At 46.9% G+C, this 21,546-nt stretch overlaps 1 protein-coding gene across 18 annotated transcripts in view; it reads left to right on the top strand.

Moving 5' to 3' along the window:
• GRAMD1B (GRAM domain containing 1B) overlaps positions 1-13,807 on the top strand; it is a 150,252-nt gene extending 136,445 nt beyond the window's left edge. For 15 of the 18 annotated variants that reach the window (XM_068659496.1, XM_068659501.1, XM_068659503.1 and 12 more), the window contains 14 exons: positions 271-351; positions 2,615-2,730; positions 3,162-3,375; positions 4,145-4,334; positions 4,717-4,860; positions 5,683-5,801; positions 6,300-6,442; positions 6,984-7,087; positions 7,360-7,563; positions 7,791-7,881; positions 9,665-9,772; positions 11,537-11,659; positions 12,748-12,865; positions 13,604-13,807. In XM_068659496.1, the coding sequence (XP_068515597.1) occupies positions 271-351; positions 2,615-2,730; positions 3,162-3,375; positions 4,145-4,334; positions 4,717-4,860; positions 5,683-5,801; positions 6,300-6,442; positions 6,984-7,087; positions 7,360-7,563; positions 7,791-7,881; positions 9,665-9,772; positions 11,537-11,659; positions 12,748-12,865; positions 13,604-13,693 (1,845 nt within the window). In that variant the 3' untranslated portion in view covers positions 13,694-13,807. The remainder of the gene's footprint in view (positions 1-270; positions 352-2,614; positions 2,731-3,161; positions 3,376-4,144; positions 4,335-4,716; positions 4,861-5,682; positions 5,802-6,299; positions 6,443-6,983; positions 7,088-7,359; positions 7,564-7,790; positions 7,882-9,664; positions 9,773-11,536; positions 11,660-12,747; positions 12,866-13,603) is intronic. The other 3 variants (XM_068659497.1, XM_068659495.1, XM_068659499.1) reach the window with 2 other exon arrangements.
• Positions 13,808-21,546: the final 7,739 nt, after the last annotated feature.

Genomic DNA, 21,546 nt, shown 5'->3' with positions numbered 1-21,546 from the left:
AGGAAGTAGAAGATCTGGGTTATGTAGTAGCACACAGCTAACTGAGCTGTTTCTGTGCTCAGACCAGCTTTGTGGGTTGAGAGGCGCTCAGCCTCGCCATGAAGTCTCCATGGACTTCAGTCTGTGCCCAGGAGCTGAGCAGCAGTGCTGTGTGCCTTGCTCAGTCTCTCTGTGTGCTGTTTCTGGAAAATGATCTAAGCAGCTGTGCCTCTTCATCCCTTTGATGGGCCTTTTCTGAACTGATTTTTCTCTCCATCTCTTCCCATTCAGCACTTTTTTACTTCCTTCGGGGCTCGAGACAGGACGTACATGATGATGTTCAGACTCTGGCAGAACGCTCTCCTTGACAAGGTACAGAGACCAGCATCTCAGTGTTAGGGGGGGATGAAAGGGAGGTGGTGGATTTATGCAGAAGCACAATACCTGTGACTAATGTATATGCATAAAAAAAAGATGTAGGGGTAGTAAGTATGTGTTTAGGTGGAACAGATACAAAGCTGCAGGTGCAAATCTCTCTTTTTGCATGGAGTTCTGTCTACCCGCGACACATCTTGCATGCACAGTAGATGTCTCTTTGCCTCTGCTGAGGTGTGGAAGCAATCAGGAAGGAGATTTTTCAGGTCTGTAACACAAGTGAAACAGCCCAGAGGAAAGAAGTTCAAAACGCAACAGAAATAGCTCACTGCAGTGGCAAAGTTCTTAGGAAGTCTGTTCTTTAGCAGTGTAGAGTTCAAGATAGGGCAGGAGAGAAGCATGTGTTCAGCACATCCCAAAACCAAACAAGAGTGATAGTGGGTGTAGGGTGCATTGGGTAAAGGCTCAGTAGGTTGCATTTTAAAATAAAGCAGGGATATGCACTTGCTGTGTCAAAGACCCCGTATATCCTATATTTGGTTCTGGGTATCTGTTCCAATGTCCAGTGAGTATTTCTGGCCTCACTCCAGGAATAAGACTCACGAACTGATCGTACAGGGCTGTCAGCAGATGTTCGGGGCTTGAGTTCATACCATACGGGGATACTGAAGTAGTCAAGTGCCAGAACACCCCGTCCTGAAATTGGGGTAGTATTTAGTAGGCACAAGGATCAAATTGCATTGGGCAGCTCATGTTGCTATCAGATGCTGTAATTTAACTGGCCCTTTGAAGTTTATCACAAAATTCAGTGCCCTTGGTTTCAAGGTCATGGCAAACAGGAACTAAGATTTGGAGTGATAAAGGCAGGAAACACTGAGAGAGCTCGTTTGCCAAATGAAGGAACCACGTCTGGCAGGAGGGAGGGAGAAAGAACCTAGTGTGGTTTTTCTGCTGAGATGTGAAGTAAAGAGAGTGTATGGGGGAAGAAGGTAAAACAGCTGGATATGCTTCTGAATTAAAGTTTCTCATCTGAGTGTTTTCCATCCTTTTGACTGCTAGTTTTGGGAGCTAGATTAAAAATTTCCTGCCTTAACACATACAGTAACCATGGGAAGAAGTTTACGCCAGCAAAAAAAACAAAGTTCACTAGGTTTATTTTCCTTCCTTACCAAGAAATATTCGTCACTGATCATAAGTTTCTCGTGGGTAAAAATCCATCTCCTTTCATCCATGCAGCACACACTTAAATCACGAGTTCACCGACCCATTTCTTGAGGGCTCCAGAATGCAGTCATGTGGGAGTCAACGGACCTGCATTGTAAAGAGCTGGGCTTTTGTGAAAGGTCTTGATAATTCATTTCTTCTTTTTAGCTGGAGATACAATACAGTCTTTTCCTAGTAGTAACCCTTCTTGATTTTAAACTGCAGCAGGATATGTTCCTCTTTGTTGCTGTTTTAGATAATTTTCCCAGCAAGCGTAATCTTTAGGTAGTAATCTTCCACCATTTAAACAAGGGTGGAAGGGAGAAAAACTCAAAATGTGTTGGGGATTGGTGTGGTAGTGGAGACATTAAATTGAGACAGCAGAAAACACACGTGGAGGAAAACACAGATTTATTGCTTACACTATTACACACGCAGCGCTGTAGTGGTGGGAGATCTCATTTCTTGTGCTACTCTGGGTGTAGCCTCCTGTTGGCTTCCTGGCAGTGTCTTCAGTAACCTGAGCTTGTGACCTGGAAAAATAACAAAGTCAGATTTTAGGGCAGGACCTGAGCTGGCAGCGAAGGCTTACTTGGCAAAAGGGCCTCCTACTACTTGATCAGGGCAATCAGTGCCAACTTGGCCTAACTGTATTAAGACATAAGCACATGTCTGCAGCCCGTGGGGCTGACCAGCCTCCCAGTAACACTCAGTCCACCTTGTGGCATTGCTGGAATTCAGAAGAAGTGAGTCAATCAAAAAGTTCTCGCCTCCCAGCAACAAGATGTGTCAGAACCTCTTGCTTCTGCTTTCAGGGCGAGAAATGTAATATCCCTGACAGTCATAATTCCAGATTGAGAAAGAAATAATGGGCTGATGGCAATCAAAATGCCAGCGTTTTGGGGTTTGACTCATACTGAGGAAAAACTGCTGCAGGGAGGGTGAGATCTTTAACACTTTCAGGGTGAGATCCAGTGTAAGTGTGAAGTGTGGCGTATTCATTATCTTTTAGTCTTCTCAGGTGAAAATGTACCCTGTGCTCTGTTCCCTCTTTTAGCCTCTCTGTCCAAAGGAGCTCTGGCACTTTGTCCACCAGTGTTATGGGAATGAGCTAGGTCTGACCAGCGATGATGAAGATTATGTGCCTCCTGATGATGACTTCAACACAATGGGGTGAGTGAGGAGGAGTGAAATCTGCTTGTGATGAAGAAAAGATGGCCTCAAGAGAGCAAGAGTCCTTATATATTGGCATACCTCAAACTGCAATTTGTTCCCGGTGAGAGATTTTGGGTTCTGGGCAAATATTTGGCCTTAGGGATTAAGGGCTAAAAAGCTGAAAGCATACCATTTCCTCATGGAAATCAGTAAGAACTGAAATGGTTGCCTCTCTACTTGCTGAAGTAGATGAGTGATTCTGTAAATGCCCAAGTGCCCCATTCACTGGGCCAGTCAGCATGTTACGTGGTCAACAAGTGCTGATGCTTGCCAGTCTATGTATAAACACTTGAAAAGTTTGGGCTTGATCTCCCTTGTACTGAGCCATTTCTGATTCCGGTCAGACTGGAAACCGCATAGAAATATTCTTACTTGCTCTGTGTGTCCAGCTGTAGCTGTACTGAGAGGGGTAAACATAAAAACGTGTGTTCTCTGTGGCGTCTCAGCTACTGTGAAGAAATCCCTGTGGAAGAGAATGAAGTCAATGACAGCTCCTCAAAGAGCAGCATGGAGGCCAAGCCAGAAGCTAGCCCTCAGCTGCCAAAGAAATCTGTCACTGCCAGCACGTTGACATCTACAGGAAGCAGTGAAGCACCAGCCTCGGTAAGTGTCCTTCCTCCACTGCAGTGGCATCTGGAATCCTTTTCACGGGGATTTCGCTGGCAGGGCTTGAATGCAAAAGGTGACTGCCCTACAGCTCCTCTTCCACTGCAGCTGACCACGGTCCTAGTGTTAGTAATGTTTGAGGGCATGGCATTTGTCAAAGGAAAAGTAAGTAAAACATGCCTGACCTAAAAGTCAGTGCACTAGGATTCTCAGCAGCAAGGGTATTTTCCCATGTGCAGTTTTAGATTAAAAGAAATGGAGCACTGAAGATGAAGGGGTTATAATTCCTCCTCTGGCTCCAGTCATTCCTTAGGAAGCAGTGTGCACCTTCATGGTGCTGTGGCAGAGCAGACCTTGTTGAAATATAACTTGAACTCAGATTTTCCTAGCTGTTTGGAAAAATCTGTTTGGAATTTTAAAAAGCTGTTTGGAAAACCAACCTAGTGTTTGGTTTTGTACAGTGTTTGTGTCTGGGACAAGACCTTTATTGTTTGTGTGCTTGTCTGAACAAACAAAAAGCCTTGCCTATGTCCCAAGCTTGAATTCTGTATATATACATTTTTGAGAGGAAGTGGTCTAACGTGTCCATATGTTTTCCAAATACTGTATGGTAAGCTTCCACCTCTCCATTATTTAATTTCCAGTCATGTTGATGCCAGATGTTCAAAGGTATGAAAATTGGCCCACGGATGGAAATAGTTTTCAGAAATCACCACCAGTTTCTAGGTGCTGGTCTTGCCCTCATTATGTTCTGTCCTTGCTGCAGTTTGATGGGGTGCTACCAGAAGAGGAGGAGGCAGTAGCAGAGAGTCCTGTGGAAAAAGACCTCGGCATTGCAAATATCATGGGAGAAAAGATAGAGATCATTGCTCCCGTGAACTCCCCTTCCCTGGACTTCAATGACAATGAAGACATTCCCACGGAGCTCAGCGACTCGTCTGAGACCCATGATGAAGGTGTGCAGGGAGGAACCCCTTCCTTTGGTGTCATGTTTTGCCCCATCTCTTTCAGTGAGGGTCTGGGGCAGCAAATTCTGAATTCTTTTTCTGGATCTTAAGAGTTCAGAAGATGCAAAGAATTCTTGGCCTGGGCTGCAGAAAGTGAATTTGTGGGAGATTTGGAAGGCTGTCCCTAAAGTAATGTCATGTATTAATTACCCCACCTGATGTTCCAACTATTGTCCTGGGATCAGTGGTGGGAAAGGGATAGAAGCACTTCCTTTGAGATCCTCTTCACAAAGTAAAATACTGTAAAATACTGTCCTGGACTGTAAAAGAGCAGTCTGGGAGGTTGGCACAGAGAATCATGCCTGGGGCTCGTGGGCCTGTTTCCCCACAGGTGAAGTCCAGGCCTTTTACGAGGATTTGAATGGCCGTCAGTACGTGAACGAAGTGTTCAACTTCAGCGTGGACAAACTGTACGACTTGCTTTTCACGGACTCTCAGTTCCAGAGAGACTTCATGGAACAGCGTCGGTTCTCTGGTAAGCTGCCAGTGGCAAAGCCCAGTCCCTGATGGAGGCTGTGTTTCCTGCGGGGCACAGAGCAGGGCTCAGCTCCTAGTTCTTGACTACATGCCTTGGAGGTGTGACTTTGGATGACGATAGAGGGATTGGGTAATGTTGTGAGGTCTTGGGACCACACCTACCTGTACTGACAGTAATCAACAGCAGGTAGAACCACCCTTGTTTGGCTATCGGGGTGTATTTTTTAAGAGCCCCATGTAAGTTTGTGGAAGAATCAGATTCTCTATCTTTTTCTTAACATCAGCTAAGGCCTGATCTTGTGTTCAAGGCCTAACATTCTATAGGAAAAGCTCTTTTAGCTCTACTCCAGACACTGGCAAAGGCTGTGTAGTTGATGATGCAAAGAGTGTTCCTGGGCATCCTGCAGTCCTCCTTTCCCTGTAACTGCAGGTTTGCAAAAGGAGCAATGGCCTCAGCCTCCATCCCTTTCCGTATACTGAGAGAGGGGAAAATTCTCCCCACATTTCTAATTCCTCAAGCACACCTCAGTCTGAAGCCATACTACAATGAGGCCCTCTACAGCTGCTCTGCTGCCAGCAAAAAACAGCCTCAGGCAGAGATACTCCCATCACATCTTGGCAGAGGATGCACCTCATCCCTGCAGTGACCATGTTTAGTACAGGAGACCTTTCCTTCACACTCAGTTGAACTCTAGCACTTGTGCAGCCAAGCTCTCTAGAGGGAAGGAAATACAATCCTCAGCTTGGTTATGCTTTTACTAGGGAACTGACCTGAGGTTGCTTTAAGTTACTTTGATCGAATATTGTTTTCTCCTCTCAGATATTATCTTTCATCCTTGGAAGAAGGAGGAAAATGGCAATCAGACCAGAGTGATCCTCTATACCATTACCCTCACCAACCCCTTGGCCCCCAAAACTGCCACTGTCACTGAGACGCAGGTATGTTTAAGGGCAGCAGGGGTATGCTTTGTAGGAACAGGTCTGTGGTTTGCTTTCTTGTCCTGAGCTTGCTGCTCTTCATGTTCTTCATGTCTTCATTTTTTTAAAGAAATGACTGATGTAGTCTTATGGTATTTAGAATCAGAGTAATTCAGTCCAGAAAGCGCCTCTGCTCAAAGCGGGCTCAGCTCTCATTTTAGATCGGGTTGCTCTCTGGCAAGCCACACTTTAGTTCAGTGAGAAGAGGTCCCACAGAACCGGTCCTCATGTGACAGTGTAACTGCGTTATCTGAAACAAAAAACTGGGAACTAACTCCTTGAGTAGGCCTGCCCAGAAGGCCAGTTGTTTAAGGAGAAATTGAAGAGATGGGGCTTGGGCATGGGCACAGTCTCCTGTTTGTGGTAGAGCTGTTTTTGTGCAGTGCTAGTGAAGGTGCCTGACTATCAAAGCCTTGTTCCAACCAGCCTAACAGTTGCCTTGCATGCTTTTTGATACAGACAATGTACAAAGCCAGCCAAGAAAGCGAGTGCTACGTCATAGATGCAGAGGTGCTAACTCACGACGTCCCCTACCACGATTATTTCTACACCATTAACCGCTACACGTTGACTCGTGTTGCCAGAAACAAAAGCCGACTCAGGTATGCTGCTGGTGGGATAAACAGCTTTATTGATGATCTGAAGTCACTTGGGGGTGGGAGTGCTTCTTTCTGGAGGGGTAGAAGGGGCTGGGGAGAACTAAGCCCCACTTCTCTGTTGCAGGAGTTACATTTGGGTCAGGGAGAAGAATTTTCTCTTGCCCCCTTCTTTGAAGCAGGGACAGCTGCCATACAAAACAAACTAAATGCACTAAGGCTCTGCCTCTGAGAAGCACTTTGAGGGACAAGCAGAGGAATGTGGTACTAGGGGAAACTGAGGCGTTTGTGTTTCACTCTGATAAGTAATCTAAATGTCTGCCTGCCCCGTGGCTGAAGGTTTTGGGAGTCCTCTTTAGGCCTTACTGCCACTGCCTTTGGAAGGACTTTTCATGCAGTGCTTCTCACCTAGAAACACGAAGGGCTAAAACCCTTCCAGAAATAAGTGTGAGCATAATTATTTTTTATATATACATTGACAAAGGATTGTGAATTGATGTAACCTCCTGGAAGGAAAATTGAGAGTGACTTTCCCCTTTCCACACAGGGTTTCCACAGAACTACGTTACAGAAAACAGCCGTGGGGGCTGGTGAAATCCTTCATCGAGAAAAATTTCTGGAGCGGCCTAGAAGATTACTTCCGTCATTTGGGTAAGAGTGGCAAGGACTGGAGCTGCGGCCACGACAGGGGCACACTCTTGCTGGCCATCAGCTCCTCTCTGAGATAAGTGCAGGCAGTCTGGGATCAGGGTTTGGCTGAAGGTGTAAGGGATCTGTAGTGTGTCCCCGGGCACAGCCACCTCAGACCCCACCAGGGTGCTTGGGCCAGCTGAACTCCATCCAGCAGCCGTGCCAGGGCTTTGTATCTTTGTAAGGCTGCTGCCATCTCTATTAAATGCTTTCTTTCCTCGCTGCCTCTGCAGAAAGTGAACTGACCAAAACCGAGAGCACATACCTGGCTGAGGTCCACCGACAATCTCCCAAAGAGAAAGTGAGCAAGCAATCAACCGTCCGCCGGCGGAAACGGGCCCATGCCCACCTGCGGGTGCCGCACTTGGAGGAGGTGCTGAGTCCCGTCACCACCCCCACGGATGAGGAGGTTGCTCACCGAATCAAGCATGTGGCAGGTGAGGGACTGCAGGGACCTCACACTTGGGGGTAGAGAGCTGGACACCTCCAGAGACAAACCGGAGCTGTGTTCGTGGAAGGTTAACGGGCAGAGGGGCCAGGGATTTGCAGAGCGATGGAAGCATGATGACTTTTTGAGTAAGATGGAGGGGTGGGTAGAAGAAAAATGTTGCCCTTCCTATCAGGCAGCATTTCATAGCCTGAACAAACCCATCTGTCTCGTTAGGTTCCACTCAGACACGGCACATCCCTGAGGAGAGCCCCAGTGGCTTCCACCTGCAGAGTGTCTCCAAGCTGCTCCTCGTCATCAGTTTTGTGTAAGTAAATTTTTTTGCTCTGCCTTTACTTTGGTCCTCTCATGTTTCTGATGTTCTTCGCTCTCCTGTACCGTTTTTTGATTTTCTCTACTTCCTCTCTGGTCCCAAACTTTGCTCAGCACAGAGTAAAACAATGACAGGCAGAAAAGAATGAATTAAAATTTCCCCCAAATGTTCCATCAGCTGTTTGATCTGGCTTGATCCCAGCTTTGGCCAGTGCTTAGCCAGTCACTGACCTGGCTCTGTAGGTTTTTCCAGATCTATCTTTTTAAGTCTCTTCTTTCCTCAGTTTTGAGAGGCAAGTCAGCAGTTAGATGAAATCTGACAAGCAGTAAGAGTTTTTTTTTTTATTTTAGGGGCTCATTTTAGAGATTTTTATTAATTTTTCTATCTGAAGTGACATCTAAAAAGATGCTATCTGCAAAGTAAGGATAGAAACACATGAGACAAGAGAGACTGGCATGGTTCCACTAGTTCGGCAGCAGAAACTGTGCTTTAGTTTGTGTCCTTTCTCTTCCACCACCTTTCCCAGTTGCTAGCCATGGACTTGCTGGATGTGTGCTCAGAGTGAGCCGGGCATGGGGCCCTCGTATAAATGCGGACAACCCAGCAGTGTTTTTGGTTTCACTGTGTCTCAGGCTGCCAGTAGCTTTCATGGGTTAGTGCTGCTGCTGACTGCAGAGGTTTACAGCAATGACCCAGAGCAGCTGGAGAAATGTGACAGGCCAAGTGACAGATGCTTTGGGTAGACAGCCTGGTGCTCTCTTCTGTGGCTAGACAGGTGGGTAGCAAGGCACAAAAGCTTTATGATGCTCTCTCCTTACAGGCTACTAGCTTAGCTTACAGTGCTGAAGGAGCTCTCCATAATGTTTTCAGAATATTTTTCTGGCTGGTTGCTATCCGCCTGCCTGAGCTGGGCTATAGAGGGGCCATTCTTCCAGCAGAATAGCTGCACTATTCAGAGACGGGCACGAGCATGTTATTTTTGAGCCTGTTCCCTGAGCCACCACTCGGGCTGGTAAAGAGAGTGGAAATGTGCATGCGTGGCGGTGGAGGAGGGAAGAGAGGAGCCTGACAGCATCTGGTGAACTCAGTGGCTGCCCTGCCTGTGGTGGTGTGCCCAGCTTGGCATCAGGTGGGAGCGGGTAGGGCTGGATGTGTGCAATGTGCATTTCCATGTTAGTGCCCTGCCATGGGCACTTTGTACGTGTCCACAGGAGCCACACACAGCTCATCTTTTCCTGGGTGAATTTCACCATTAATTGCAAGCCCAGTTATTTCTTTCCCTCCGGCGTCTTTCCTCCCCGTTCCTTTCTTCCCTCCTCCCTGCCATTTATCTTCTGTACTGTCTATAAACCTCTGCTCAGCCCAGTTTCTCCCGTTCTCTGTCAGTTTGTTTCTAACCTGCAGCTACTCCGTCTTTTCTCTTCCCTGCTCCCATTAGGATCTGTTTCAGGTACTGTCTTCTTTTTTTTTTTTTTTTTCTTAAACCTCTTTATTCTCCCATTTCCCCCCTTTCTCTGCATTCAGCACATCCACTCAGCCAGCCTGTCTCATCCATCTGTCATCCCTGTCTGTCTGTCCTTGCTCACACATCTCTCCCACATGGTGAAGTTTTGGGTTCTGATCACTTGGCCCTTACACAAATAAAATTCCCACTCCCATTCAGCGTGGACCTGGGCTCCTGAAACCTCGTTAAAGCTCTGGATGTTTCCCCAGGTGTGACAGGCAGGCAATGGGGAAGCAGTGCTCCCAGTAAACTGTTTTTTCTCTTTATTTGCAGTCTGGTGTTGCTGGTCATTCTCAATATGATGCTGTTCTATAAACTCTGGATGTTGGAGTACACTACCCAGACGCTCACAGCATGGCAGGGCTTGCGGCTCCAGGAGAGGTACTGTCACACCAGCTTTGTCTTTTCCTCTTCTTGCATGTTCCCTACAGATGTTAGAGGCTTTCCCAGGACACCACAGCTCAGGGCTGTCTGGTAGATTGCTTTGCTGTTGTGTGTAACAGATGAAGTGTGTAGATAGCTGAAGATATGGGGCTGCTCATTATTTCCTGATCCAAAGTGCTGAACAATTACAGCAGAAGAGAGTGAGTTAAGGTAACCTCTGCTTCTTCCCAGGGTCCCACTTATCTGAGGACACAGGCTGTACAAAGAAATGTTTTGTAATCTTGGGCCAAGGTTGTCACCTCCCTTTCTCTGATGGCTCAACTCTAAACACTCAAAGTAGTGTTTAGAAAGAACCTCTTTGTACCCAGATAAGAATTTGGACTTGTGACATGATTAATTGTTGAAAGATTTTGAAAGGTGTGGGTCTAGCTATCAGCAAGTTGTTACAACATAGGAGGAAGAGAGAGCGCACTGGGAGGACAGAGTGCTCCATAACGACCTAAGCATTCCCTGGAGGTGTACTAGATGGTAAGCAGTGAAACGTCATTGCAGATTGACTTAGTTTCTCTAATAACTGATAGTGTGGAGCCTTGCCCAAGGCTTTTTGAACATCTTATTTCATTACAGTGTCCACTGGGTGTGTGCTTTTTGAGGTGAGGAGAGCTCCAGGCTGTAAGGCTGTATTTCCCATTTCCTTTTGCAGAAGGCACGCTGACTTGCCGCAACCAGACTGCATATGTTGGGATCATTTTTTATTAGATAGACTCCCCCATCTGGTCTAGAGTTGAAGTGGACCTGCCAGTCAGCATTTCCTAGGGTGCCCTCCAGAGCACCTTTTGGTAGATGGCATTTTACAGGGGTGATCTGATGGCCCAGAGCTGTTTAATAATGACCAGCAATTTGGCGTTTTGAATTCCTTCTGGCAAGGTTAGGTGAATGCTTTTTCTGTACATAAATGCTAGGTGTCCTGCCTGATCAGCTTCTCTGCGGTCAGCAGTTGAAGTTGAGAACATCACAATCCACTTTGCTATGGTGTTTTGGTCTCTTTATGTCCCCTTTCTGGACGTCCTTTTGTGTAGTTGCAGTGATTCCCTCTTCTGCTGACTTTGTCTTGACTTTAAACACAGTTAGCAAAAGAGTTTGTGTGTTACTTGTCTTACATCATGGGCTTTCCACTTCTCATTAGGGATGGCTTGCTCTTTAACTGGTAATAACTGTGCAACTGTCCCACAGATCCAGTCAGTGATTTTTCCTGCTTTATTTCCCTATAGCAGTCTTGGTATTTATTTGGACCACTACTGAATATGGTATTAAGTATAGCACTGACTTATATGCTGTTTGTAATGTGCATGTACTGTAATTATAGGGGTGGGTAGGGGTAGCCCTATTTCCCCTATTTCTGCACAGTTAACTTTGTTGTGTTGTAACTACAATTGCTGTGGATTAGACCAAACCCACCTGCTGGGTCCAAGGTGGGGTGTGCTCAGAAGCATTCAATTCGAGGCTCTGAAGATAATGATCTTCAGGTGCTAATGAGATTGAGGAGTGGTACACTTAGTTAGAGGGACTACTCACTGCCCCAACCCACCCTGAATCTAAGTATGTGGCTTCTCCACTTAGACACAGAAAGCAATGTTTATTAGTAGCAGAGTTATTTATTACAATCTAGGATTAGTGACCACTGGGAGTGGGTCCATTTTTTTTTTTTACTTGTAATGCTTTTTAGTTGTCACACTTACCATGTCCTTGTTTAATCTCCAGGTCAGGAGCTGGCTGGGCAGGGCAGATGCAAGCCCTCAAGCCCTGGACAGGAGGATCCCCAGGCCTGGCTGCCCAGAGCTGCCATGCAGGGCCACAGGCAGGTGACCGCAGCATGCCTGGCAGGTAGGTAGAGCTTGGCTGCGACAAGGCAAGGATAAAATGCCATGGAGCAAAGCAAAGCCACACAAGGAGCGGAGGTGAGGCAGTTAGCACAGCATGTGGCAGGAAGGCACAGCAGAGGTGCCCCCATTCTGCCCATTTGCCAAGGTAAGAGAGGAACCAATGAGGCTATTAACTTACAGTGTCTGGAGAAAGAAGGAACTTGAGGGAGCTCTTGCTGCAGGAAGGAGTTTGGGGAGCTCTCCCTTCCCCCTAGGAAGGCCCTGCTCTGCTTAGCCTCCAGCGTAGGAGACTTGAAAGTCTCCACTACGGTCTGTAGAGCTTAAGAGGCGTATACAGCAGGCAGTAGCTAAGAGAAGAAGGATCCAGCTATCTTAGGAAAAAGCAGAGCCCAGGAGGTAAGCAGAAGACAAAGCAGCGAAGATCCCTCTCTCTTACAGATAAGCAAAGCCCAAGAGATGAAAGCAGAAGACAAAGATTTAGCTGTCTTAGAAACTAGCAAGGCCCAAGAAAAAGCAGTAAAGAGAGAGGTAGCTGCCTTAAAAGCTGGGGGCATACAAAAACAACCCTACCTCTTAGGCGAGAGAGGTGCCTCTGCAGCGCATTCCTGCCGTCTCCAAGTGCTGTGCTCTCTGCCTCGACTCTGTTCCTCGCGTTGCTTTGCTCCACAGAGCTTTATCCTCGCCTCGTCCCAGCTAAGCTCCACCTATGCACCAGGTGCAGCGATGTCCTTCCTCTGGCCCTGAGCAGCCAGGCCTGGGGATCCTCCTGTCAGCAGCCTAACAGCTTGCATCTGCCCTGAGCCGCCTCCACTCAGCAGCCTCCAGCCCTGTTGTGGAGGATTAATTAGGCCTGCACTAGAGCACTTCTGCAAAAGGCACATCTTTGCTGTTAATTACCACAATCAAGGCAGGCTAATATTGGTATCCAGTTTAGGAAAATAATAAGCGCATCTAGATGCTACCCCCTTAGGGTGGAAGGGTTAGACAGAGATTGATGCAAGCTGCAGCCCCCCTCCCCTGCCAGCCCACTTTGCTCCCCCTTGACCATGGTTTCCCCAGATTCACTCTTGCTCATGTTCTGCCTGACAGGTTACCCCAATCTCAGACAGAATGGGCCCAGTTACTAGAATCTCAGCAGAAGTATCATGACTCAGAGCTACAAAAATGGCGCGAGATCATCAAATCCTCCGTGATGCTTCTAGACCAGGTGAGACCACACGGCCTGTTGGTGCTGTGCGTGGAGGGTCACTGTGTCCTCCCAGCCACGCAGCCACCCGCTCGCAGTCCTTACCTGGATCCGCTGCAGCCTGTCAGGTGCATCTCCTCCACTCCTGTCTCCCTTTAGCTCCATCTCCTGATGCTGGGGTGGGCAGCAGATCCCAAGGGCTATTCACAGGATACCACGGATTCTCTCTCACCTCGCAGGGGGGTCCAGGCAAGTCAAGGAGAGAATTCTGGAGGGCCAAAACCTTTTATTAAACAACACACCTTGTATCTAGGCTCTGACATTCCAGAGGGGTCTGTAAGACCTTGGCAATCCATTTGGAATACAAAATTTTGCCCCTCAACCCTGGGTTCATATGTAGCTCACATGGGTGAAGGGGACGCGTGTCTTCACAGCACAGAGCCAGCAGTTTTAGTATCCATTGCCTGAAGAGCCAGTTGTGCGCTGGGCAGCTTGAAACACTTCATAAAAGAAACAAGCTGCTGTCCCCTAGGTTGAGAGTCACTCACCCTGTACCTTCTTCTGCTCATCCCTTGTTGTCTCACTGGCTCCCATCTTCTCAGTCCCCACCGGTACCTCCCAGTCCCCTACAGCAGGTATTATGGTGTCAGTACTTTCTATGAATGAAGGAGGCACCTGGAGGCACTGATGGGGAAGGAAATCCCGAAGCTCTGTCACCTTCAGGGTAGCAGCACATCGGAGACGTTTCTTGTCTTGCAGATGAAGGATTCACTAATAAATCTCCAGAATGGCATCGGGTCCCGGGACTTCGGGTCAGATCCAGAAGAGAAACGGAAACGTTTCCACTAACAGGCAGGAATGCAGGAGGCCAGAGGACGGTGTGCAATATGTGTAAATAGGATATATAAATATATATATAAATATATATATATACAGAATATAAATATATATATTATATACAGATTTTAAGAGAAAAAAAAAAGCCTACGTATCGCGAGGAAGGACTGACCTCCAAACACTGGTTGAAATGGAGCGTCTCGGTGGTAGTGTGGGGTGTGCGTGTGTGTGCGTGTGGGAGGGCTGTGCTCTCCTGGCACTGAGGTGCGCTTAGGGATGCACCCTGTGTGCTACCCTGGGCTTTTGCACCACTCTTCTGTAATACTCCTGGCTGTCTGTTCGTCTGTCTGTCTGTTTTGTTTTTGTTGTTTCAAAGGGAAGCATCAGAGCGAATGCCCCTCCCCTCCCTGCGCATGAAGGTCCCTGACTGACTCTGTGTATCTACACGTATAAAGGGAACACTGTCAACTTCTCACCTTGCTGGCTTCAGGACAGAGAGGTTTTGGCAATCACCATCAATCCCTCACAAAACTACTCCGTGTTTGGAGAGGAGGCCTCCAGAGGAATTGCTCTAGGTCTGTGGAGAGCAGGTCTCACTGGCAATCAGCCTTATGGCTCTTGGAGCAGAAATGCAATTTGCTGTCGTGCTGGCCAGCCTGGTTCGGAGAGCAAAGCACAGAATGTAAATAAGCCTGAAAAGCTTTCTCCAAACACCTAGTTTGCCTCCTCCTGCTATTGATACTGCATTAATTGCCAAGGAGATGGTGGGAAGGGGGAGGATCTGCCCCCCATGGTGCTCAGATGGAGGAGAGCCACGCTGCAGAAAGCACACTTCCATCTGTTTTGACAGTGTCCCCTTTACGTTTTCTGTGGTTCTCTGCTTTTTGTGTGCTTGGGCCCCTGCCATTAAGCCATCCCTGTGCTGAAGATCTACATCGGTGCTGATAAGGGCTGTCTGTGTGACTTCTCACAACAGGGGGAGTGCCCCAACTTAAAAAACAAAATCAAAACGAGTATTTTTATGCGAGCCCTCCTTTCTGCCAAACCACGTGCTATTAGCACAGTGTGGAGTGGGAAAGCTAAGGGAACTTAGCAGAACCACTCCTGCCATCCTGCTCAGCAAGTTTACCTCTTGCTCCTAGTCTGAGAGACCACTTTGCTCATACCTCTTAGCCCTGACCTTTACTTCTAATCCATGTGGGAAAGCATTAGGTAGAAATGAAAAATATCCTTTCCTTTAACAATGACAACAAAAGGACACCTTTGCTTTGGATCCTTACCTGCAAGCTAGAGCAGCAAAGCCTTCATCAGTCCTCATAGAGGTTAGGAAGGGTCACAGGGACCAAAAAAGAAAAGAAAAAAGGGACTAAAAAGGGACTGTTAGGGGGTGCGGGACAGACTGGGGGATGTCCACACTGTAAGGCATCTGACCGGGCTCTCTCCTAAGCTGCACAGCAATGCATCTGCTCTCTAAGCAAGTTAGGTGGTAGAGCTGCATTAAAGATATTGTGTGTTTTTACTACTTCCAGATTCCCTTTAGCAGCCAAATGAGAAAGAATGGCAGAGAGATTGTGATGTGCAATGTAAAGAAGCCACTGTGAGTGGGTGGGATGCAGGGTGCTTGAGTGGGTGATTAATAAATGCTTTCATCTTACCTGGCTAGGTAGATTAGGTGGTATGGGAGACCCTCAGTCTTCATCATTACTCAACACCAGGATTTTTCCACCTTCTAAATGGCAGGAAGGACTCAGCCGCATATTCCCCACATGCAGATGGTGCGGTTCTAGCTCGTCCACTGCCTTTTGCTCTAATTGGCACTGAAAGAGCAGGGGACATAAGGGTGAGTAACTGGTTTATGTATCTTTGTACCAGAAACACTGATCCACACAGCTGGGGAAAAAAAAAAAACGAGTCTAAGGAAAACCCTTACAAGCTCCCACAGCCCAACCAGGGAAAGGTACCGTTGGCAGAAGTAACCCACTGATTTCTCCCAGCCTGCCTAAGATTTTTCATGACCAAATTCTAAACACGTCCCACAGACGAAGACTCACAGTTGAAGGAGTGTGGATGAAGGCAGGTTACTGAATGCACATTTAAGGGTGTGAAAGGTACAATTGGCAAAAAAAATGCCTCAGAAACTAGAGAATAACTTGTATTTATGTCTGTCTGTTTGATTTCATGCTGCTGACTACTGCGCTGCTCCCTGGCTTTTTCCAGGGATGCTGCTGAAATGGCTACTGTACGATGAATCTGAGCTGCTAGTAACCTGAAAGGGTATCCTGCTGCTCTCATCTTGGGACCAAAGGGTCCCAGCTCCGTCCCCACTGTTGACTTGCCACACTGGCTGAGTCCCATTTTCCCATTTGTTACTCCCACAGTTGCTAAGCACAGAAAAATGCCTTGCTGCCCATCTTCCCCTTTTTCAAAAATTAATTTCAGAGAGAAGGAAAAAAGAGAAAGGAAGCCCTGTGCTTGCCGCGTTTCCTTACCAGAAAATGGAAAGGCTGTATCTTGAGAGGGAAACCTGGAACGTGGGTCTTTGTAACCTGGCTGGCAAGCTTCTGTCTGTAGAAAGACAACCCAGCAGGAGACAGAACAACTCATGTGTCCGAGAGGGTAAAACAGCAGTCAGAGCTGGCTTCTTACCCATCTGGTGTTCTCTTGCTAGTTGTGGAGGCACGGAATCCCTTTGCTTATGTGTGTGTCCTTCTTCCTCTGCAGCATTTTTGCAAATGGTGGTCACTTTGGGTTCTGGATGTTCCCACTGATTTGGCTTCCTTGGGCTTGGCCTTAGAGACAGAATTGCACAAGCTCAGTTAAATTAATGTGAGGCTACACACAGGCAGATATAAAAATATTAAGCACTAATATTCATTCTGCCTGCACATTACTCTAAACTGTTTAACATGTTTGACAGCTCTAACACACAGTTGCATTAAATTCCTCAATAAAGACCATAAAGTTGTCAATAAAGACTTTAAGAGTGGTGGTCACCAAACATGCCCTTCAGAATGAGGAACGCTGCTGTTTGGGGTCTTAGGTTTCCTTTTCTCAAAACCCTAGTTACGTTGGATTATTTTTTTTTTGTCATTTGGCAGCAAGTCTGGCTTGGAGGTGGGTAGTCTGGCTTTGTGAAGCAATCCTTTATTGCCACTTATCGAAGTAGTAGTGAAAGAGAAAACTAAGGTCTTTTCCATAAGGCAAAACCCACAGTGGCACAAAAGCAAGGGCTCACACAAAACCTCAGCATGTTCTCATTTAGATGCCATCTTGTAGAGAACTACGATAGGAATCACCTGCTACTGCAGATGAATTCCAATCAACAGATTAATTCCTTTTACAGCCCCAGGCAATTTTGCTGCAGTTCATTCATGATTACATTTCCTAGGGAAATTAGCAAATGCTTTCTAGGAGCAAGGCTGAGCAACCTAACTGATGTTGCAGGAGGTGGTGCTTCTGCCTTACCTAAGCAGTCACAGCCAGGCTGCAGCTTGGCTTTCATTGGCAGGGTTTTGCTTCTTCACTTGCTTACCTATGACAGAAATCCCACGCGAATGGCAGTTTTATAGCACCTTGCAAACATTTCCCTGCCAGTTCCTCCAGCTGTCCTTTCTGACACTGGTAACCTGTCTGGTGACTGTAGCTAGGTTTTTATTCTCAGAATCTTGGCAAACAAGAAGTTTTCAAATAAGCATTTCCCAGCCAAAAGTGATATGTGCAAAGTAATGCCAACAGATAGTAGCCTAATTCGTGCCAAGAGGCTACTTATTGATTGGCAGGAGGGAGAAGACAGAAAGCCCTGACTTGCCTGTTTGTTTTTGCCACCTGTTTCTGTGGGAGAAGAATATACTTGGTAATCCTAGCTTGATACAAGTTCAATTCTAATAAACATATGCCTCCTAACACTTACCTTGAAAGAGGTGTTTGGGTTATGGCATCTGGGATGAGGTCAAAGTCAATTTGTGTTGTGCTGTGTTGTGCAGCCATTTCTGTGCAGATCTGTAGGCCTGCGATATGCCCAAGCAGAGGAAAAGACACACTTTCATGCCTCACAGTTTCACTTCTACATGTCAAAAATGCTAACCAGAAGGGAGTGCATACATACAGGTTTTGGTGAATACAGTTTCTTTCTCACATGACTTTAATCCTTCTCCCTTTCCTGGTGGCTCTGCCTTCTCAGACCTGTATTTCCATCATCTTTCAGGGATGCAGACGCACTTAAATTGAGGAGACAGAGAGGGCAGCCTGCAGCTTTCATACCAGCCAGCACTAGGACAGAGTGGTAGAGATAATCTCCAACCCTAAAGAGAACAGCACTGCTCACACAGAATGAGCTGCAAACTAGAGGTTGGTGGTGGAAATTCTGGGGGAGTGAATCACTCCTAGCTAGTTAGAGGATTTTCTCCTTACTTAGTAGAAAAACTTTTGGGCCCCTTCTTCCTCTGGGGTTCATTTACAGAAATGCAGCATGAAGTTAGTGTGAGTTAAGGTGTAGGAAAAAAACCATCTGTGAATGCTCATTTCCAGGCATACACAGTCTCTAGCCTATTGCAATGATCTGGGAAGAGGCTCTGTCTCCAATAGGTAAAATTTCATTTGTGGCAAACACATTGAGTCCTACTCTGCCACCTGTGTGACACAACCTTGCTCCCGAAAGTACCTCTCCACAGAACGTCCATGCTTGCTTCCATGGGAGGTACGTACCCAACTAGCCATTTTCCAGCATATACCCAGGGCAGGACTCTGTCCATGTTTCTTTTTCCCAATCAGGATGCAAGCAAACCACTTTCTAATTTAGAAGTGGCAATTTCTGGTTCCACAGCATGCTAAAGGTGAAGCAAACAGAGCATCAGCACTGGGTGCTTGCAGTACTGCTGGCTAGGGGAAGCAAGGACCTGACTCAAGGGAGGCACTCAGTCACGTTTCTCAAGGCAGAATTGTGTTGCCAGAACTGTTTTTTCCAAATTACGTGCGCAACTCTGAAGAGCTCATTGCAGCAGGATCTCTGCTAGGCTTGCTGCCATTGAGAATCATAGAATATGTTGGAAGGGACCCACGAGGATCACTGAGTCCAATTCCTGGCTCCACACAGGACCACCCAAACAGTGCAGTCGTGTAGACTCTGGCTCAGTCTTTTCAGTCTCAGCACTAGTTAAAACATCTAGCAGGGGCTTGCTTAAAAACAATACTCAAAACAGAGTCTCTTAAACCAAAGCATCTGAGGTAAGTGGCTCGCAAAACCTTTGTGTCAGTGTAGTTTTCAAGATGTGACCGTGCCGACCTTTAGGCCCGTTCCCTCTGCCTGGCATGCTCTGAGCTCTACGCTTTGCAGTCTCCATAGCACGAGTCTCTTTGTGCCATAATACCTGTCTTTTTCTAGATGTGCACACTGGCCAAATAAGCTCCTCATGTCTTGATCAACTGCCGATTGAGATTATTCCCTGATCTAGCCAGACAGCATGGGCTTAACCCTTAGCATGGATACGTGGTGTGCCATGCCCTCTTCTCCCACACACATTTTGCAGTGCTTGCTATGGCTCTTCCCTCTCCCCACGTCCCTTTGCTGCCAGACAATCATTCCCTTTGTCATAGGTGGACTGACCTGGTGCTGTCCCTGCTTGCCTTTCCTTGATGCAGTCCGTACCGCTCTTCAAGTGAATGTGATTTTTTTTGTTTTGTTTTGTTTTTGTTTTTGTTTTTTTCAGTAGGGAAAAGGACTTCCTTCTGCAGAAGGAATTATATTTGCACATGGCTCAGGGAGGTACCCTCTCTCGCCGTTTCTGTTACCTCACTCATTTAGGCCAATTCCATTGCTAACGTTAAATGGCCACTTTCCCCAACTGAAACTCCAAGAATAGTTAGGGAATAAAACAAACGTGCAGCTCAGGTTCTACAGCCACTTGGTCGTGTCACAGTCTCGGCTCAGACTGCCCCAGCAGCATTAGGATTTGTGGGAGCAGCTGTTACGAAACAGCAACTTCATCCAGCAAAGAGGTGGAGCCTGTGCCACACGGGTGTAGTTCCGATCTCCGCAAGCCCACCTCCCCTGAAACAGCACTTAGCAGAGCAGATACGGAAGCACTAACCTGGCTCTTGGCCTGCTGAGGTCGGAGTGGAGGGAGGAGCAGCAGAACCGTTGCAGCGTACATCCTTAACCACCCCGGACTGGCATCGTGTGGCTGCGGCACCTCTGGGACGTTATCATTCCCACAGCAGTTCATCTCTCATCGCATGCTCCAGGGCTGGATAAAGCTGCTAAAGACCCTGGAGCGTGTTCTCCTCACCTGAGGCCCTGGATCCTGCAACCCCAGATGCTGTCATAATTGCAAATTAACGAGGATGGCCTCATGTCAGCAAGGAAAGGGAACGGGTCATACAGTCACCCGCAGGTGCGTGCTTCCCTTTGGGATTTCACCACTGGAGCCCGGGAAGCAGAGGGCTGTTGGCCAAGGCCGGCGCAGCCTGTAGCACCACCATGAACTTCAGGGTGGGGTGGGGGACGAACCGTGATTTTGTTTTAGGAGTTGTATAACTGTCAAACTTTGCGCTGTGCGCAAAATGCGATAAAACGATAATGAAACTTACCTGCTAGAACCTAGGAACTGTAAAGGCTATGCAGCCGAAACTTAATGTAAGTAGCTAGTACAATGGAAGTATAAATTAAAAAAAAAAAATCTATCAGACAAACAGCATGACTCATGAGTGCTTTGTTCTTTTTATTGTCCTGCCTATTCTAAAATCTCTTCTGTCATTGCCAAATACACAGGGAGGGTCTTTTCAGATACCAACCAGGACCATCTCTCCCAGGACACAGCCTGCCTTTAACATTGCCCTTGAGAAACCTCCTCCCCCCCCCCCCTTCTTTTTTTTCACTATGGGAATCTTGAGTAGAATTTAGGCACCATTTTCCCCTGCCTAGAACAACACAGGGCAATAGTCCTATCTGTATGCAAGAACTGGAAAAGTGAAAGATTTGTCCAAAAGGCATCTTAAGAAGATGCGTGCGTAATACCCGAAGGTGCAGGACTAAAGGATGACCCTTCTTTACCACCTGAGGTAGCTCTCAAGAAGTGTTCAATTTACTCCTTTTTTGACTTCACATTATAACATCAGAAGGTTATCAGTACTTCACAAGGACTAGGAGAAACAGAGCTGAAGTGAGAGAGAGGTTTACGTAACCTTACCTAAAAATCACTCTGAGCATTATTGCCATGGTCAGCGATGGAAACTCAGTAGTTATAGTCTAGTCACTCCTCTGTTGCTGTGGATCTAGAGTTAGGATTATGCCAAAAATTGCCTTGAGGCCAGGCACATTGGCCTAGGGAAAATGAAGATATCCATCAGAACTGGAAGAGGAGCTATTTTTGGACATTATGGTTTAAGGAACCAGTGCCCAGACTACAAGCGTGCTTCATCTGGAAAATGTGCTCACGTTGCCAGACTCAGCTCTGGGCTTGAGAAAGATCCTACGGTGAAGACTGGATCCTAGTAGTTTACTGAAGTTGACACTGCTCTAAGAAAGGCATTTGGAACAACTGCCAGTTAGAAATCTGGCTTGGGCTTTGACAAATGGAACAACTTCTGTGATTTTTTAGCAACACATAAACTGCAGCAGAACATAAGCAGGGGAAATTCCATATGTAGGAAGCATGCTTTTGATTCACAAGCACTTTGTAATACTTAAAAGCGGTCAGTGTAGCAAAATTTGTCAGCTCTTGCAAGAAGTACAGGCTCCATTGCAGCAGGGGTGTAACACCATCTCCTACATCAAAAGAAAACCTTCTCCCACTTTAAGTACAATTCTACCCCAATGTTTCTACCATTTGTTTCCTCGTGGTCCTAGTTATTGAGCTCAAATATCTACA

Source organism: Anas acuta, chromosome 23 (genome assembly GCF_963932015.1).
Source record: "Anas acuta chromosome 23, bAnaAcu1.1, whole genome shotgun sequence".
Lineage (NCBI taxonomy): Eukaryota > Metazoa > Chordata > Aves > Anseriformes > Anatidae > Anas > Anas acuta.
The sequence above is the reverse complement of the archived record's forward strand: the minus strand, read 5'-3'. Positions and strand labels throughout refer to the sequence as shown.